Below are 17,517 nucleotides of genomic sequence, written 5' to 3'. Positions count from 1 at the left end.
CCTGCCAAAATCTTCCTCTTGAACAAAAATTAATCACCAGAGTGGCTGTTTCAAAGCAATCTAGGTAAATGGCCACCACGATCTTCAGTTCCAGGGTCCTTTTTTGGTCAGCAACATATGGGTTAAACCAAAGTATGTCTTAAAAATCTGAAAATATAGCCTAAAAGGACTATGATAAAGGATTCTTCTAGTATAATTTTATTTCAAAATCCATGTCTTAGTAACAAATTTCTGGGAATCAAGCACCTACTTATATAATTGAAAAGACCAAAATGGAGGTTCTTTGGGAAGAAAACGTAATCCAATCTACTCTTCAAGCCCAGCTTTGTTGTTTTATGAGAAACTAACTGTATATCCTTTTGTCAGAGTTCTAATATGGCCTTTATCTATTGTATGAAGATCGGGAGTGGGACACTAGACTTCATAATCTCCTACTTTTTCCCCTGTAGATACAGCTAATATTGGTAAAAAATTTCAGTCTACAAACTTAAATATGTCAAACTGCATTCTCTAGTTGGGAGGGAAATAGCTTAGTGGTAGAGCACATGCTTGGCATGCACGAGGTCCTGGGTTCAATCCCCAGTACCTCCATTTTTTTTAAATGCATTCTTTATTTTCTAAAATTTAATTTTAGAATGTGTGGCTCAGTCTAGTAGTTTCCCCATCCTGTTTCAAATCAGCGCTTCCTCAGACACTTCAGCTGTAGACGCAGTAACACCAGGACTGTCTCTTTCTTCCTACTCGTCTCCCCAGCATTGACAGTGAGCTCAGAGGGCACCAGAGTAAAGGCCAGGAGAGCAGAGGGGATGTGCCGCAGTCTATTTGCACTGTCTCCCCTTGATGCCACCCCTCCCCCTGGGGTTGACTCTAGGCTCTGGGGGTGCTTAGGGATATCTTACCCCAGGGGGTCAAGAAGGGGTTGTTCTACTTTCCTGATCAGTCTGTTGGATCCTGAACCAGCCTCTGACTTCAGATATAACTTGCCCTGTCTGGGCCACAGCACAGGTGAAATCAGTTCTCACTCCAATGGTAACTGGACCTTCCACGGGTACTGACGCAGGTCCCACTGGGCACTTGCAGCACTAGCAATGTGCCCAAGACTTAACTGGGTCTCTGATCCCTGGCAGGAACTGTCCCTGCTGCATCCGTCCAGTGAGGTCACCTTGAGATGTCCTACGGGACCACAGGTGCTCTCCCAGCGCATATGTGCAACCAGCAACCCTTGGAAATCCTCCCTCACTATGAAACTCAGATGGAATTGTCTCCAGCACTCTGAAGCTTTAACAGAGTGTACTGCTCTCCAAATAGTGGAATGAAAAGCCTTCTTTCTACAATGTTTGCTTGCCTTCAGCATTAAGTACAGCCTCTGCTCCTATCCAGAACTCTAAAGAGGCCGTCTAGCATCGTACCCCCACCCTAGAACCCAGCTTGAAGGGGCAGAGGCAGATGGGGCTTCCCAAATTCACATCTGGCTCTTTTTCCCTCTCTGCTTCTCTTCCCCCTCTTTCTTTCCTTGAAGCGTCTTTAACTCATGTATGCGCTGGGGGAATTCATGGGGAATTCTTCAGAAAGTTTGCATGTATAGACATCCTTCGGACTTTCAAGCTAGTGTCTTTTAAATCAAAGAGCCGTGGATTTGTCATGCTTGTTACTCGGGTTCATGTAGTCACAGTCTTATTGTCTTAGCCAGGGGTGGGCACGAGGTCCTTGGATTAGAAGTGAAGAAACTCTATTTGTGATTTGATGACAGAATAATTCTATACCTTCCTTTCCCAAAAGATCTATCTGCTTAGAATGAGAGCAGGGTAATATTACAAACCACTGATCACAACACCAATACAGATAGTTTTAATAGGAACCATTCTGTCAACCACAGTACCCTCTAGCTATAGACCAGAGTTTCTCAGAGTCAGCATTTTTGACGTGTTGGGCTGAATAATTCATATGGGGCACTGCCCTGATTATTGTAGGACATCTAGCATCTTCCCTGGCCTCTATTCACTAGACACTATTAGTACCCATTCCCCAAGTCATGGCAACCAAAAATGTCTCCAGATCCTGTCAAATACCCCCTGGGCCGGGGTGTCAACTGAAACAAAACACACAACCTAAAAGTTGAGAGTTACGTTCTATTTAGTGGACTTTCTGAAAACTTGAGCCCGGGACGCAGCCTCTCAGATCGCTCTAAGAGAGTGTTCCACCCAGGCAAGAGAGAAGCCAGGATATGTGGGAGTTTTTGCAACATAGACCAGGTAGTCAGAACATCAAAAGATGACTGTTAATTAAAGAAAACCAGACATCTCAAGTGAAGGAATTTAGCACTTTTCTATGTATAGGGAGGTGCAAAAGTCTGGGCTCACTGAAATCATTCCTTTGATTTGCACCTAGCTGTCTGGGCCGGTATCCTGTTCTTCTGCATCCCAGGTTCCTCCAGGGTGCACCACTGAGGGTGGCAGCAGAGGTGCCCGCTTGTCTCCCTCCTGAGTTCCCTCCACTCACTGTCAGGAGTGACAGTAGTGGCGGATGACTTGATGGCCACAGCATCCTTTGTTTACTGACATGGCTGACAATATGTTTCATTCACAGGAGATGTCACCCTCAGTCGAGAACAGTGCTGTAGATGGATCCTGAAGCAACATGTGATGCCTGTGTAATGCTTCTAAGTATTCTGATGATAGAGTGCTTCTAAGCAGCACTCTGTAGCTGTAACTTTGCAAAAGCACCCTTTTCTGTCTTCCCTGTGAGTTAGGTAGCGCAGATTATCGGTCCCATTTCCACAGATAGAAACTTGGAAGCGTTCAGCTTTCCCAGTCAGGTCGTGAAAGTCTGTGCGTTCATTTCCCTTCTCTGAAAAGTGAAAATGATAATCACTGTTCTTCTTCTCTAGCCTGAGATCATGAGCGCACTGCCCTGCCCTGACTGCTATTCCCAAACATCTACACCAGGCAGCTCCAAAGATAAACTCATATTTGCCTGTCTTCCTATTTCACAGACATCAGAAAAAAGCCCTCAACATCAATAAAATGGCAGCAAGACCCATGTTTCATCAATGTAACTGCGAAGTTACATGGAGTAAAAAATCAATTCCAGCAAAACCAGTAATAATCAGAGTTTTTTTTTTCTGTCATGCCCAGACACAATGCAATTTTTAAAACACAGATATTAATGTGCCCAACATGCCTACCACAATAACTTTTGTGACACCAATCTAGCACTTGGGAGTGAAGGCAGATTAGCTACAGATACAAATGACTGTGAACTGTCAGCTCCATGACATCCTACCGACGTGGACCTTAATGGCTAGGAAACTGTACGAGAACATGTAATAGTTCGTGAGCCACAAAAGCACATGCCCTCCTAGTCGCTAAGCCTACCCAGTCTGACCCTAAAGGGAATCCAAAAAAACATGGGGTTTTTGAAGATGGCTGAGAATTGCCAGAGAAAAGTTATCTTGTTGGGAAATAAAACCCACCTTTTGTAGATACTAGAGCTTGGTATTGTATTATTATTGCAGGTTGTATGCAACACATCTGTAAAAACCCAGGGCAGGGACTACATACTTTGCATCCACAAATGGGGAAGGCATCAGATTTAGCAATTGGATGGAGTGAGTCTCAATAAATGGTGTCTGAGTGTGAGAGCTAAGGTATATGAGACTAAATGACATAGATTATGGTAAAAGAAATCAGAAATGAGGCAATTTGTTAACAAAACACAAAAATAAACTCTGACCTGACCCGATAGAATGCTAATTTTTAATTTAATGCATTTTAGTGCTATCAGCTGCACAATAATAATAACAGAGATGTGAAGAATGGGTTCAGATCATTTGCTGCATGTAGATACCTGTTGTTAACGCATATGCATAGCTAAGCTAGCGTAGATCGTCCTTTGGAAGATGTTAGTGAAAAGACTACAACTTAAGCATTAAATAGACCAAAACAGGTCATTTGTTGTAGTCATTTTAGTAACAATTAGAGTTGTATGTATTTAAATATAAATAGATATTTCTAAGTTAAAAATATGAATTTGTGACTAGGTACATTAATCAGAATTTGTCTAGTGTTATTTAACATAAGTGAACTTTAAAATAAAACCTTGTGAGAATCAGTGATCCAAAGCTGAAACAGTCAGGAAAAACGTAAAACTCCTGCACCGGAACGGATTAAAATTTTCAATGTCCTGGCTCTGCCTATGACTCTGGAAGGTCTTGAGTGCCCTCTACAGGTCGTTCAAATAATTTTCACAGATTTGAAGTTTACTCTCCCAGCATCTACTTAGGCAATTTCTAGAACATAAAAATAACTTACTAGGGTTTTATTTTTAAAAAGATTACATGTTCACTACTTAATTTTTTAAATAAAACACCCATAATTGTAACATTCAGAGATAATCACTATTGACTATTTTCGTACATATCCTTGGTTATATAAACACAAACATGCACCTTTTTATTACGTTTGTTTTCTTTTCAGAGCAGCCTGTAAATATTTTGCCATGAATGGTTGGGTTGAGTTGGGGTTTTTTTTAGTTTTTAATGGGTTCTTCAAAAAATGTATTTTATTGACAAATCACCGCTTCTTATCATTAGAATTTCTCAGTGAAAAGTGACCCTCTTTAGAAAAAAAGAAGAATTAAAATAAAACCAAAAGAAAATTTGACCATAGATATCCCAAATACTTTGCAGTTAATACAAACTAGAAACAAGTGGATAAGGATTTTTCTCTGAGACATAAAATATTCTCTCCTTTGACTGTTAAGACAAATAAAATAGAGTTGGCTCTTTTGAGAAAATTTTATTGATAAAAAACATATAAGACAAACCCTTAATACTAAGATTTTAGCATTTTCAGGTGTGGTTATCTTTCACGTCACCACTGATTTTGGCCATAGAGCAACCTTTATTCAGATCTTTAACCAATAATGTCCCTAAAACATAGGCACCCACATAAATTAATGCAATGAAGCTCCATTAGCACATTGGACATTGCGAAAGGAAGGTCACTGTCATGAGCCCATACACCATAGGACACCAAATGATTATTGGCATTGGCAGAATGGAATACACCATTCCATATTCCAGAACGGAAGAAAGATAAGTTCTGAGATACTTAGACTGACAAGATTGATTCAGTCAGGGAAAGAGCCTAGCCTTGGATCCCACAGAGCAGGGCTCAGTAATCTACAGAAGCTGCTCAGTTTCTCGAAACACAAGTCAAAATAGACCTCACTTCCTTATTTGATAGGATTGTAAAATCATTGAATCAGGAAAATGTGATAAATACAGAGACACAGACTCAAAGCTGAAACTATTAGGCAAATATTAAATGAATAAATGATGGTGCCACCCCACGAAGTGCTGATTAAAGACATCTGATATCAGCCGAGAGGGATATTGCCAAGACAGTGTGATAGGGCTCTGTCTTTGGCAAGTCTGCCATCCCACATTTGTCTCACTCAAGGGAATAGTGATAAAAGGCATGTTTATCAAATTTGAAGAGAACACGAAACTAACAGGGTGAGCAAATAAAGATAAAAAAAGAAAAAAACCTCAGAACCAGTTTGTGCCTCCAAAAAAAAAAAGTCAAAGGCAAGTCAAATTGAATTAGATGAAATTTAATGGAGACAATATTAGATCCTATATTTGCGTCCAAAGGAAAAAAAATCATGTGATTTTCAAAAAAGTTAATTTAATTTGTGCTGCTTTCCTAGAGGACCAGTGACTTGAATAAGGGAAGTCCTGCTCTTTGCTAGCAGCTACACCAAGAATAGCACGAGTTGGACAGGCATGGCAGGAAGCATGTGAGAACGTCCATCATCAGCGTGGGGCCAGAAAAGTGGTAGAGGAGGTGAGGTAGGGCCAGACAGAGACTCAGCCTCTGAGAGGGCATCTGAACAACCCAAGGGGTAACTACTGCATGCCGTCCCACCTGACAGGCAGTATCATTATGAGAAATTACAGGTGGCAGCCAAGTTAGAAGTCAGGACAAGCCACAATCAGGGTCAGAAGATCTGATGAAGGCAGCAGGAGTCCCACCAGTGGGAGAGTTAAGAGGAGCTGGATATATTCCAAATAAAGAAAGTGTGGAAGGAAATCTGAGGCAGTGCACTAGAGCCCCGTGGGTATCTGAGGTCCAGCAAAGCCATTTTGCCATCAAGCCCTGTAGGCAAAATGTCTACATACTATGAGTTTCTCAAGGGTCTTAAACAATTATTGGCTCCAAAATACAAAAGAAAAACTACAATATTAAAGCTACTATAATATGATGTTAACAAGTCAGCTGCAGCCCAGTGCTTTTATAGTGACATGGAAATTAGGTTTAACATGGGATGTGAATGCATTTGACGCAATTAACATAATGTGGGAAGGTGTCTCCAAACGCAAAAGTGTCTGGGATCTTTAAATGGAGATGATCTAGTGTTGACAAGGATCAATGGACTATGTGGTGTTAAGCAGTCAGATATGAAGGAGCAAGACTCTAGGAAAGTCATTCTGGAAATTTACTCGTTGGCCAAACATAGGAGGTGCTAAGGCTTGAGGAGTGGGGAGAAGCCTGGGCACCCTGACCTTGCTCCTGGTGCATCGGGTCCTAGGTCTGACTGGACATGGAGGGGAAGGAGGCTTCTCAGACAAAGCTTAAGAAGCCAGGAAACATGCCTGGACTTTAAGATTCCAAATCTGAAGGATGAGCTATAATTCCAAATCCGCTGCTCCCTTCTTTCTAAATCAGTCAGGAGTGGCTCAATGCCCAAGGGCAGGATTCATCTTGAGGGTGAGTCAACACCACAGGAAAACTCAAAAAGAGGGAGAAGAGACAGGTAGACATGACCTCCTCTCTGTCTGGGGCTCCTGTGCTTCAAGGGGCATAGCAGCAAACCGGAAACTACTGAGAGGAGAAACGCTTCATAGATTGAGTCTATCCTGGGAGGGACCAGGGCCTGAAGAAGGAAACACTGAAAGGGATCATAAGAGGTGTCCCCCAAAACGGGAGGCTCTGCCATGTCAAAAAGGTACTGGGTTTGTTTTCTGTTAGCACAATGGGTAGACAAGGACCAGATGGCAAAGGCTCTCTGAGAAGATGAATGTTTACTTATTGCAAGGACACATTTTCTAGTGATGACCTAAAAACATAATTAACTATCGAGCTGAGTGAGAAAATACTGAGTGGGCTATCCCTAGGGACAGGAGGACCACTCATACTCTAGGTCTTCAGGTAAGAGTCAGTTATTAAGTGGGCTGTTGGATAGATTTGTACTTATAGTTTCTTAATATTTGTGAGAATGCTTTAAAAATCTGGCTTCAGTGTTTGCTGCTTCTTAGGACATCATGGGCACACAGAGATGCATGGGATAGGAATCCAAGCAGCCTTTAGAATAAATGTTACAGCAGATTGTGAGCCACTGGAAAGATTAGACCCAGCTGGTTTGCTTACCTGCCTCTGAGATGCACCATTACAAATATCTAATAACCTTGGTATGGGAAGGGTCTACAAAGCTACAGGAGAAGAGATATCAATAAATTCCTAATATTTCTGCCCTCATGTGGAAGGAGGGGGAGGAATTGGAGAGTAGCAGACTACTAAGCTTATTTCAGTAGGTCAGGTGAAATGTCAGTTATGAGCGTAACCAATCAGTTGCCAGTAATGACTGACGTAAACAGGAAGGGAACACACTGGCTCTTATAACGGGATTGGCCACTCTCCACTGAGCATTTGTTTACCCACAGCTCAAAGAGAGAGGGAAATCTTCTCTCCTCCAACTTTTGAATACAAGTCCTAGTTTTCTCTAGCAATGGACCAACTTGGGTCACATGCCTATTTCCAAGCAATTAATTTGGTCTCAGAATTGCTATGACCTAATTGTTGTGGACCTGGGTGATTACCTAACCCTGAGCCAGTCACCATAGCAAAGGGGATGGTATTTTAACAATTGCCTGAAGCCCATCAAGCCCCACACTGTGAGACTTGCCATGAGGCTGTGGCTGCCCCACAAAGGGAAACCCATTTACTGATGCCCACTCATGGATTAGCAGCTTAAATCCGTTTTCTCAAGAACAGCTCTGTACAACTTTAGACAATCCTCCTGGCTCTATTCAGCACAGCGGGGAGTAATTTTTATTTCCAGATTAGAAAATGCATCCAATATAGAGTGTTTCAAATAGCGAAGAGAAACACTAACATCCAGATCCTTCTACATTTGTACTAGCCACATGCATCTTTATCCACCAACATCAACTTGATTTTATCTGCACTTTCTGCACCACTAAGAAGTCCTCAGGGGCAGAGAGGAAATTCTGAGAGCTTCTAGGTAGTTATTGTTGCTAGGAAACCATATCCTTGGCATCCAAGTGTTTGGGCTTTGTGAAGACACTGTGTGAAGTCCCTGGTTCATAAAGGAAATCTTTGGTAAACAGGTTGTTTTGGTGTGAGTAAATTGATATTCGCTCTCTGTGGCAAAATGTTCTCGTGTAATCTTTGAACAATAGTTTATTTCCAGGCCACTGTTCTTTCCTTTGGGCCCAGCAGCCATTATTGTTCCCACGACAACTCACACGTCTACCTGAAATGGAGTGAACATTCTTTTTCCCTCCCAAATCAACTATAATTTTCTCAGTGCCTTGAACTCTGAGTCTAACGGGTTTTAGTTAAACAAAGTGCAAGCGAGCTTGGGAATACAGACCCAGACCACTGATCATAGAAACTGTTAAAAACTGTTAAAATTCACTTTGATGGATAGCCATATTCCAGCTCTTTTATTGTGCAAGGCATCAAAGTGTTCCGCTGCTCCACCGAAGCAGAAGACAGTGAGAAGTGGTGTTTGGGCTCACCCTCTGTCCTGTCTCGTCTCAACACCAAACTGCAAACCATCCCTGGTCCCTCAACTCTAGTTATTGCTTACATGTTTTTCCCCTGGAAGTCTGTAATTCGAAGATCATCTTGAGGCTGTAATTTATCACCTCATCAGTCAGTGAGCCTAAAACGAATAAGCAGCTTTTTCCATTTCCTTGGTGCCCAGACCCCCTGTAAGTCCCCTAAGAGCAGAACCATCTTAGTCAAGGAGGAAATCTAGCTCAAGAATGCTACCAAATAAGTCACCTCTGTCAGGTTACAGTCTGAGACAGAAAACTTAGAAGCAGCAAACAACAGTCACGAATGCATTTATTCAGAAACATGTATTGGATACATAACTGTGCACAGAATCTGCTCCAGGCATCAGAAATATTTTTAATGAGTAAAAAAAAAGTCTTTGCTTTCAAAAAGTGTATAATATAATGAGAGATGTAGGAGGTAAGAGGCAGAGATAAACACAGAGCCATGTAAATAGATGAAGTATTTGCACCGTAAGATGTACTGTGAGCTGACAGGATCCCATCAGGAAAGCAGAAACCACACAAGTTTTTTCGAAAAGGGAATTTAATAGAGAGAATTGGTTACAAGGATGGACAAGCTGGAAAAGCAAAGAAGAGGAGGGAAAAAGGATGCTAAAGGAACAAAAGCCAGAAGCTGCTAATACTCCTGCGCAAGGGCCCGTGCGTCCGAATCTGTTAGATCTTGTAGAAATGCTGTTCTAATTGTTTGCAGAGTCACCGGAAGAGGTGCTGTGAGAGTCTGGAACCACCCACTTGCCCCGGCAGCAGTCACCAGCGACAGTGGCACTACCACAGTGCCAGAGGCAGAATTGAGGGCCTTCCCCCAGCCCTTCTACCTTCTCATCTTCATCCCTTTCTTCCTAGGGGCAGCATCTAGCAGGAAGCCAGGGAGACGGGGAGCCCAGCCCCAGTGGTACAGAGCAGAGTGTAGAAAGCGGGATAAGATGCACAGAAACAGCACATGGAGGACTGGCACTCAGAGGTTTTAACGAAAAGCTCTGGTAATCCTAAATTTGGAGCAAAATAATTCTTCTCTAGAAGAGAAAGAGTCTATCAGTCTGGATGCTGCTGCAGATAGCAGAAGCCCTCTTGGCTAACTTAAGCAAGAAGAGATTTACTAGAAGGAAGCGATGCTCACAAAATTAAAAGACTGAAGTCGTAGGCTCTAGGCTGGGCAGCTAGAAATCACTGCCAGCACCACAGTGCAGACTGGCCCTCCAAGGGGCTGGTGGCTTCACCACCGTCAGGAAGCTGGTAACAAGTAGCCCCTGCCATCATGTGGACTCCAGGACCACAGAAAGCTAAAACCAGAATTCCTGGTTCCAGAGCCATCTGTACTGAATGAGATGTGTCAGCACAGTGAGAGCCTCAAATATCACCTTTGACATCACTGAGCTTTATCTAATGCAGGGAGCCTAGGTCACACCCACAACCTCAGTGGCAAAGGAATCTGAGAAATGTCGTTTTAGCTCGCCTATAGATTAGAACACGTGCTCAAGAAAGCCAGTCCACGCAGTACCTGTCACAGAAGGATTTCAAAAGAAATTTTGTGGTAAAATATGTAACATTTTGCATGAATTATTCACGCTCCTGGAGGGCAGGAACCATGTCAGCTTTACTCACCCCAGTAGCCACAGGACTCTTCCGCCCCCAGCACACAGTCAGCCCTCAGTAAATACCTGCTCGTTTAATGAGTAAGACACACACATGGGTTAGTGCCTGATGGTCAAGTTAAGTAGCACAAAGCTATGAGTCTTATTTTTCAGAGCTGTCTTGGATTTTCTGATTTGTTTTTTTCTAACTTTAGAATCACTTTGTCTAGTTCCCCAAAGCATGAGAACACATTGGTGCTATTAGACAATCACACTAAAGTAAATAAACGTATGATGTTGAGTCTTATTCAAAGCATGGTATGTCTTTTCATTTGTTCAAGGCTTCTTTGGTGCCTTTCAAAGGTGTTTCAAATGTCGCTTCATGTGTCTTGCCTGTTTCTAAGTTTATTACTAGATATTTCTTGTCTCTATTTTTAAAGAGGCCTTTTTCTTCCATTGTATGTTATAAACGTATATAAAATACATGCTTTTATATACGAAAGCTACCCATTCCTATAGAGTAATTTTGTACCCCACAATCATACTAAATTCTATTGTTTGTAATAATCGTTCAGTTAATTCTTTAGGGTTTACTGGATATACAATTGCATAATTACTAAATCTTAATAGTTTAACCAGCAGTTTTCCAACTTTATAATTCAATTTTCTTTCTCTTGTCTAAAGCATTGGTTGGCATTTCCAGAATAATGTTAAAAACAATAGCAATGGTAGTGGACACTCTTATCTTGCTCCTAACTTTCATGGGACTGTTCTACTGTTTCTACAATAGGCATGATGCTGGCTTTGAGGCTGAGATAGATGTATCTTATCATGTTAAGGAGCTATTCATCTATTCATATTTCTTGAGTAACATTATTCGTTTTGTTAAAAAAAACAGAATGGCTATTAAATTTTGTCAAATACCTTTTAGCAGCTGTGTAAATAATTGTATTTTTTTCCTCCTTAGATCTGTTAATATAATGAAGTATCTTAGCAGATTTTCTAATGTTGAGCCATGCGTACTCTTAGAATAAACCCCACTCATTATGCTTTGCTGTTTAATGTACTGCTGGGTTTTGTTTGCCTAATACACTCTGCTTACTTTGTGAACATAATTTGAAAGTTTTCATTCTTAGGCTATACTTTGGAACTGTTTAAGCAGAAATAGCATTATCAGTTTTTAAATGTTTGAGTCTAGTGTTTGTCTGTAGGGAGTAACATCAAGCTATTTTGATCTTCCATCTCTCCTGATTTGGGGTTTCGTAAATGCTTGGAAATTACCCATTTCATTCAGATTTTCAAATTTGTTGCATAGACTTGAGCAAAGCAGTCGTATAATTCTTCACAGCTCCCCTGTTTCCACAGTGCCTTCTCCTATGATGTCTTAGTTATCCATCCTGATTCACTGGTTTGATCGGTGTCTTCTGTAGAAGAGTTTCCTCAAACAGGTCCCTGGGTGATATGTTCTCTGATCTTTATGTATCTTCTCTGGAAAGAGGCAGTATCTGGGCAGGGAATGGGGCTCTTGAGTTTCTGAGTTGCTGTCCTTTTGCCTTCTTGCCAGATGTTCTGTATTGTTATTCTACAATCCTTTCCTTTCTAGAGCTGCACATCAGAAATCCAATACTTTTTCCTGTGAAAATATCTTGTACTCTCTGTCTGGAAGGTTGTAAGATTATTTTTTTACCCTTGGAGTTCAGGAATGATATCAGGATTACCTAACATAAAGAGCCTTCAATATGCAAAATAGTTGGTGTATTAAATTCAGGGATGTTTGTTTTTTCTTTACGTGTGTTATTTGTGGCTCTTCTTGTTCTTTCAAGAGCGCCCACTCTTCATGTATTAGCTCTCCGAGATGAGTCTTTCAAGGCCCTTGTATTTTCTCCATGCTTTCCAAATCTCTCTAATTTTGTCTTCCAAGCCTCTAATCTGGCCTCATCAGTGACCATCTTCTCAACTTATCTAACACTTTTTTAAATTAAAAACTATGGGTTTTAGAACAAGGAAGTAAGGAATTTTTTCGTGTTGTACCAAATATTCTTGTGTATTCCTATATTTTGAATAAGGTGGGAAATGAAATCCGCTGCTTCCACCACTTCTCGCAAGGGACCATTTATTCTGGATGTTCTGCTCTTTTCCTTCTCTAGGATGACGGGTTTTTCGTATAAATGTTATTGTTTTTCTTGCACATCTCTTTACATTTGAGCCCAGCTGCCAGAGCATCCTAAATGGAAACAGCGTTCTAGGTGGAAAGCGTGGTGGGCTCCAGGCAAGTTGGCATTCCCCTGCTGGTGCACCAGGAGGTAGCCTCTCTCTCCTCTCTCCCTCTTTCTCTTTCAGACACTCAGCCCACTTTTTCGACTTTCCTACATCTCATTAAGGGGCTGGAAAAAAACAGCAGTTCCTCCAGATAGTCACACAAGTGGTAGCAACCTTCATTTAATAGGCTCCCCAAATCCCTGAACCCAGCTTTCTTCCGTAATCTCTCTGTTCTAATCCCCATCCAGGGACCCCATGCCAAGTCCCCAGGTTCTCTCTTTTTCCTGAGGGGGAAAAATCCCATGACATCACTGTCTACTAGATCCAGACAAAGCCGAGATCTCAGTCCCCAGATCTTACTTCATGCTGAGCTTAGAAGTTCACAGTTGAATCAGAAGTGGAAGGGAGGGCATCAGGGTTGAATTCAAGCTGTCTTGTTGCCACTGGCCATTTCCCTTCGGGAAGGAGGTTCTTGTTCTAGAACCTATAAATGGGCTACAAGGGAATCCATGATGTTCTACAATTATCATCAAATTGTATTTATTTATCTATCTGCACCTATGTATTATTTGTTTATCTTTCTGTAGAATTTTTTCAGAAGTTGTTTTTTAAGAATATTTTTAAAGCTGTTGTAGGTTCACAGCAAAATTGAGGGGAAAATACAGAGATTTCCCATATACCCCCTTGCCCCCACACTTGCATAGCCCCCCATGCTATCAGCGTCCCCCACCAAAGTGGTGCATTTGTTACAACTGATGAACCTACACAGACACATCGTTATCATCCAGAGTCCCTAGTTTACTTCAGGGCTCACTCTTAGTGCTGTCCGTTCTGTGGGTTTAGATAAATGCATGATGACATGTACCCACCACTGTGGTGTCACACAGAGTATTTTCATTGCTGTCCAAAGACCTTCTGTGCTCTGTCTATTTATCCCTCCCATCCCCTCAACCCCTGGCCACCACTGATATTACTGTCTCCACAGGTTTGCCTTTGCCAGAATGTCACAGAGCTGGAATCATACAGTATGTAGCCATCTCAGGTTGACTTTTCCAATTAGTAATATATATTTAAGTTTCCCCCATGTCTTTTCTTGGCTTGATAGCTCATTTCTTTTCATCATGAGTAATATGCCATTGCCTAGGTGTACCACAGTTTATCAAAAGACCAAAGGACATGTTGGTTGCCCCCAAGTTTGGGCAATTATAAATAAAACTGCTGTAAACACCTGTGTACAGGTATTTGTGTGGACATAAGTTTTCATTTCATTGAGGTAAAAACCAAGGAACATGACTGCTAGATCATATGATTATAGTACATTTAGCTTTGTGAGAAACTGCAAACTGGCTGTACTGTTTTGTATTCCCACCAGCAATGAATGAGAGTTCTTACTGCTCCACATCCTCTCCAGCATTTAGTGGTGTCAGTATTCCAGACTTTTGACCATTCTCATAGGTGTGTAGTAGTATCACACGATTGTTTTAATTTGTGTTTCTCTAACAACATATCACGTGGAGCATCTTTTCATGTGCTTATTTGCTATCTGTAGATCTCCCTTGGTGAGATGTCTGCTAAGGTCTTTGCCCATTTTTTAATCAGATTTTTTGGGTTTTTTACTGCCAAGTTTTAAGATCTTTCATATTTTGGATAACAGTCCTTTAACAGTTGTGTCTTTTGCATATATTTTCACCCAGTGTGTGACTTGTCTTCTCATTCTCTTGAGTTCAGAAGGTCCTATCAGATTCTCAAAGAGATGCTAAGAATTACAGCCTTACAGAACCATGCTCAAATACAGAGCCCCCAATACACCAGTTAGTTCCATGTAGATTGCTCTGAGTCCACTGGGCAAAGCAGGTCTCACAGCCTCTCAGACCCTGAAGATTATACCCAGAAATAAATATCTTCTATTTCTATGTCCACACTTGGGTCATTGTAAAATGGGTTACTGACTATGAAAGATTACCCTTTGAAGAAAGGGCAAGTTCTTGGACCTAAGAGAGAAATGGTTTAAAGAGAAATAAAATAAAACAAATTGAAATATATTACAGTAAATAATAACCTCTATACGGCAAAAGTAACAAATATAAAACAATTGTGAATTCAATGAGTTCAGGGATAAGAATTCTAAAAAGAGCTTTCTGAAAAGAAGTTAGAAATGTTTAAAGCCATAAAGTTAAAACAGTTTTATTTCCCCTCAAAAAAAAAAAGGAAGAATAACTTAAATTTTCTCACATTCTTTCAAGGATATGTTGATAGTGATCCATTGGCACTTGGCATTCAACTTCTAAATTTTAAATATATTATTTTTTATCTCTTGAGAAAACATTTCTCGCTTTAATCAAAAGTAGGTCAGCAAAATGTCTACTACATTATATGGTTACTTTTGAAACACAAGCCTTAGTATTTCTAATGGGAAAAGATTTGATGCTTTTTATTTGAGGTGAATATAAATAGAAAATAACCTTAGAAAAACCTTTTTGTATCTAGCAGAAAGTTACAAATGTAGTGTTCTATATGTCTTAAATGATTTTTAGATTTTTTTAAATATATCAATACATTGTTTTTATGCAAGCTGCCCTAATATATGACCATAACTCAGTTAGACCACTGGCAAGTAGGAACAGAAGTGGAAAGGGAAATAGATTTCAGGACAGACCCTTCTACAATCTTCTACTCATTCCCCTTAAATCACTTAAAGCTCATTCTCACATGAAGATAGCTTCAAAAGTTCATGTAGTTTCTAAAATTTTCACCTATACTGTAGCTATAATCAAAGGATATAAATAGAAGCTTGCCTAATTTTCTAAAAAAAAAAAAAGGACACTTCCTTTTTGAACATCGATCATTTAATGGGTATGTACAAAATTGGACTTTCATTATACTCCATCCCTTTACCTCTTCTGTTTCCCTTTTAACAAATATGTGCTCAATTATTATACTTGTTGCTGTTAAATAATGCATAGTCAAAATCTGTGCCCAGGCACCTGGAATCTAGGCATTCCCTAATTTAATCAAAGAGTGCCCGTTGGTAGACACAATGAATAAATATGCAGTGATGTCAGGAATCACTGAATGATCGATCACATAGCATATGCTCATTAAAGTAAGGTGTCCATCTTCTCAACGCAGCCACAACCAACCATCAGAAATAGCACACAACACAAAACCTCTTACGTCATCCTGATTTACAGCAATAGCATCTTACCATCAGTTGCTGGGGATTTTCTCTTCAGATCTCAAACTGTCTTCAAAATGAATTTCTAGGCCAACTGAGCTCCATTTAACTACGCTGTTTCTTGGTTTCAGATGGCTATACCACAGATGACATTGAATTTTACTGGAATGGAGGAGAGGGAGCAGTAACAGGAGTCAATAAAATTGAGCTTCCTCAGTTTTCAATCGTCGACTACAAGATGGTGTCCAAGAAGGTGGAGTTCACAACAGGTGACGCTGTTTCCCCAAACATGAACTAGGGGATGCTGAGAAATAAGATGGCTTCAACCAAATGGCGACTTGATTTTTCTTTTTTTTTTTTCCCACTCAGGGGCATATCCACGACTGTCACTAAGTTTTCGTCTAAAGAGAAACATTGGTTACTTCATCTTGCAAACCTACATGCCTTCCACACTGATTACTATTCTGTCCTGGGTGTCGTTTTGGATCAACTATGATGCATCTGCAGCCAGAGTGGCACTAGGTAATGCATTTCCAGCGCTACAGAGAGCTGGTGGGACTTAGCTTCAAACAACCACCAGGGATAGAATTACAGGCAAGGGCTTGGGCAAGGGCTGCTCTCATAAGTAGCCAAAGAATGAGATTACCGTGAGAGTGCTTGTTAATAAAACATCTAAGTATAAGCACTTACAGAGTGAATGTTTTACAACATAATATCTTTTTATAATTTTACCAAAGTAAAAAAAAAAATCCTGGAGTACATTCAACACTATAATAAATGCTTCTTAGAGCATATTTTAAAATTCTCATTACATTAATTTTTACTAACTTTGTGATTTCTTCTTTGGTTCCTGCTTTTTACAGTGGAGAACATTATTGCATTATTCTCAAATGGATTTGGAGACAGCTGAACCTTGTAACTATTAACAAGCTATATCAATTGTTGTGAAATACTATCTTTTGAAAATTAACTATAGTTCAATTGTATCGATCTTAGTATCTCTTAAATGGAGCTCCTTGCCCTTGAATAAGGCACAGACAATTCAGCTGTATTCGTGATCTGTGGTCAGGACAGAATAAAAATGATTTCTTTCCTGAGGGAACAAAATTCAGAATTAATCTTGCCATGATTGAGTAATTGCTGCAAGTGGGAAGGCTGTATTTGAGACTTTAAAGATTCCTTAGAAATTTAGAATTTGTAAGGTCTGTCTAATGAATCTGGATACATGTGGGTCTGCCTCATTGTTTGATCCTACAGCCATTTCAGTTATCACCTTCTGGGGCTTATTCACACACACACACACACCCACACACCCCATACACACAAGAGCATCATTCATGAATAAGCTAGCATATACACCTCTTTTCTTCTGAGACTACAGAGCTGGATTAGATGATCAGCATACCCTTTCATACCTAGACTAACCATCAACTATAAAGCTCATTTCTATTGGTTGCGCACATAAGCTTCACAATGTCAAGATCTGGCAGCTCTTTATTAACCTTTGAACATTCCAAGACTACAGAAAGTAAACAAATAGTTTATCACATTATATATATATATATATATATATATATATATATATATATATGTCTGCACATATTATTTGAATACGAACATGA

At 40.3% G+C, this 17,517-nt stretch overlaps 1 protein-coding gene across 1 annotated transcript in view; it reads left to right on the top strand.

Moving 5' to 3' along the window:
• GABRB1 (gamma-aminobutyric acid type A receptor subunit beta1) overlaps positions 1 to 17,517 on the top strand; it is a 328,236-nt gene that overhangs the window by 291,530 nt on the left and 19,189 nt on the right. Inside the window, exons 6-7 of the mRNA XM_072973678.1 lie at positions 16,027 to 16,164; positions 16,265 to 16,417. Coding sequence (XP_072829779.1) covers positions 16,027 to 16,164; positions 16,265 to 16,417 — 291 coding nt within the window. The remainder of the gene's footprint in view (positions 1 to 16,026; positions 16,165 to 16,264; positions 16,418 to 17,517) is intronic.

The sequence above is a fragment of the Vicugna pacos genome, chromosome 2, assembly GCF_048564905.1.
Source record: "Vicugna pacos chromosome 2, VicPac4, whole genome shotgun sequence".
In the NCBI taxonomy this organism is placed as follows: domain Eukaryota; kingdom Metazoa; phylum Chordata; class Mammalia; order Artiodactyla; family Camelidae; genus Vicugna; species Vicugna pacos.
Note: the sequence above shows the minus strand (reverse complement) of the source record. Positions and strands in the feature narration are given on the sequence as shown.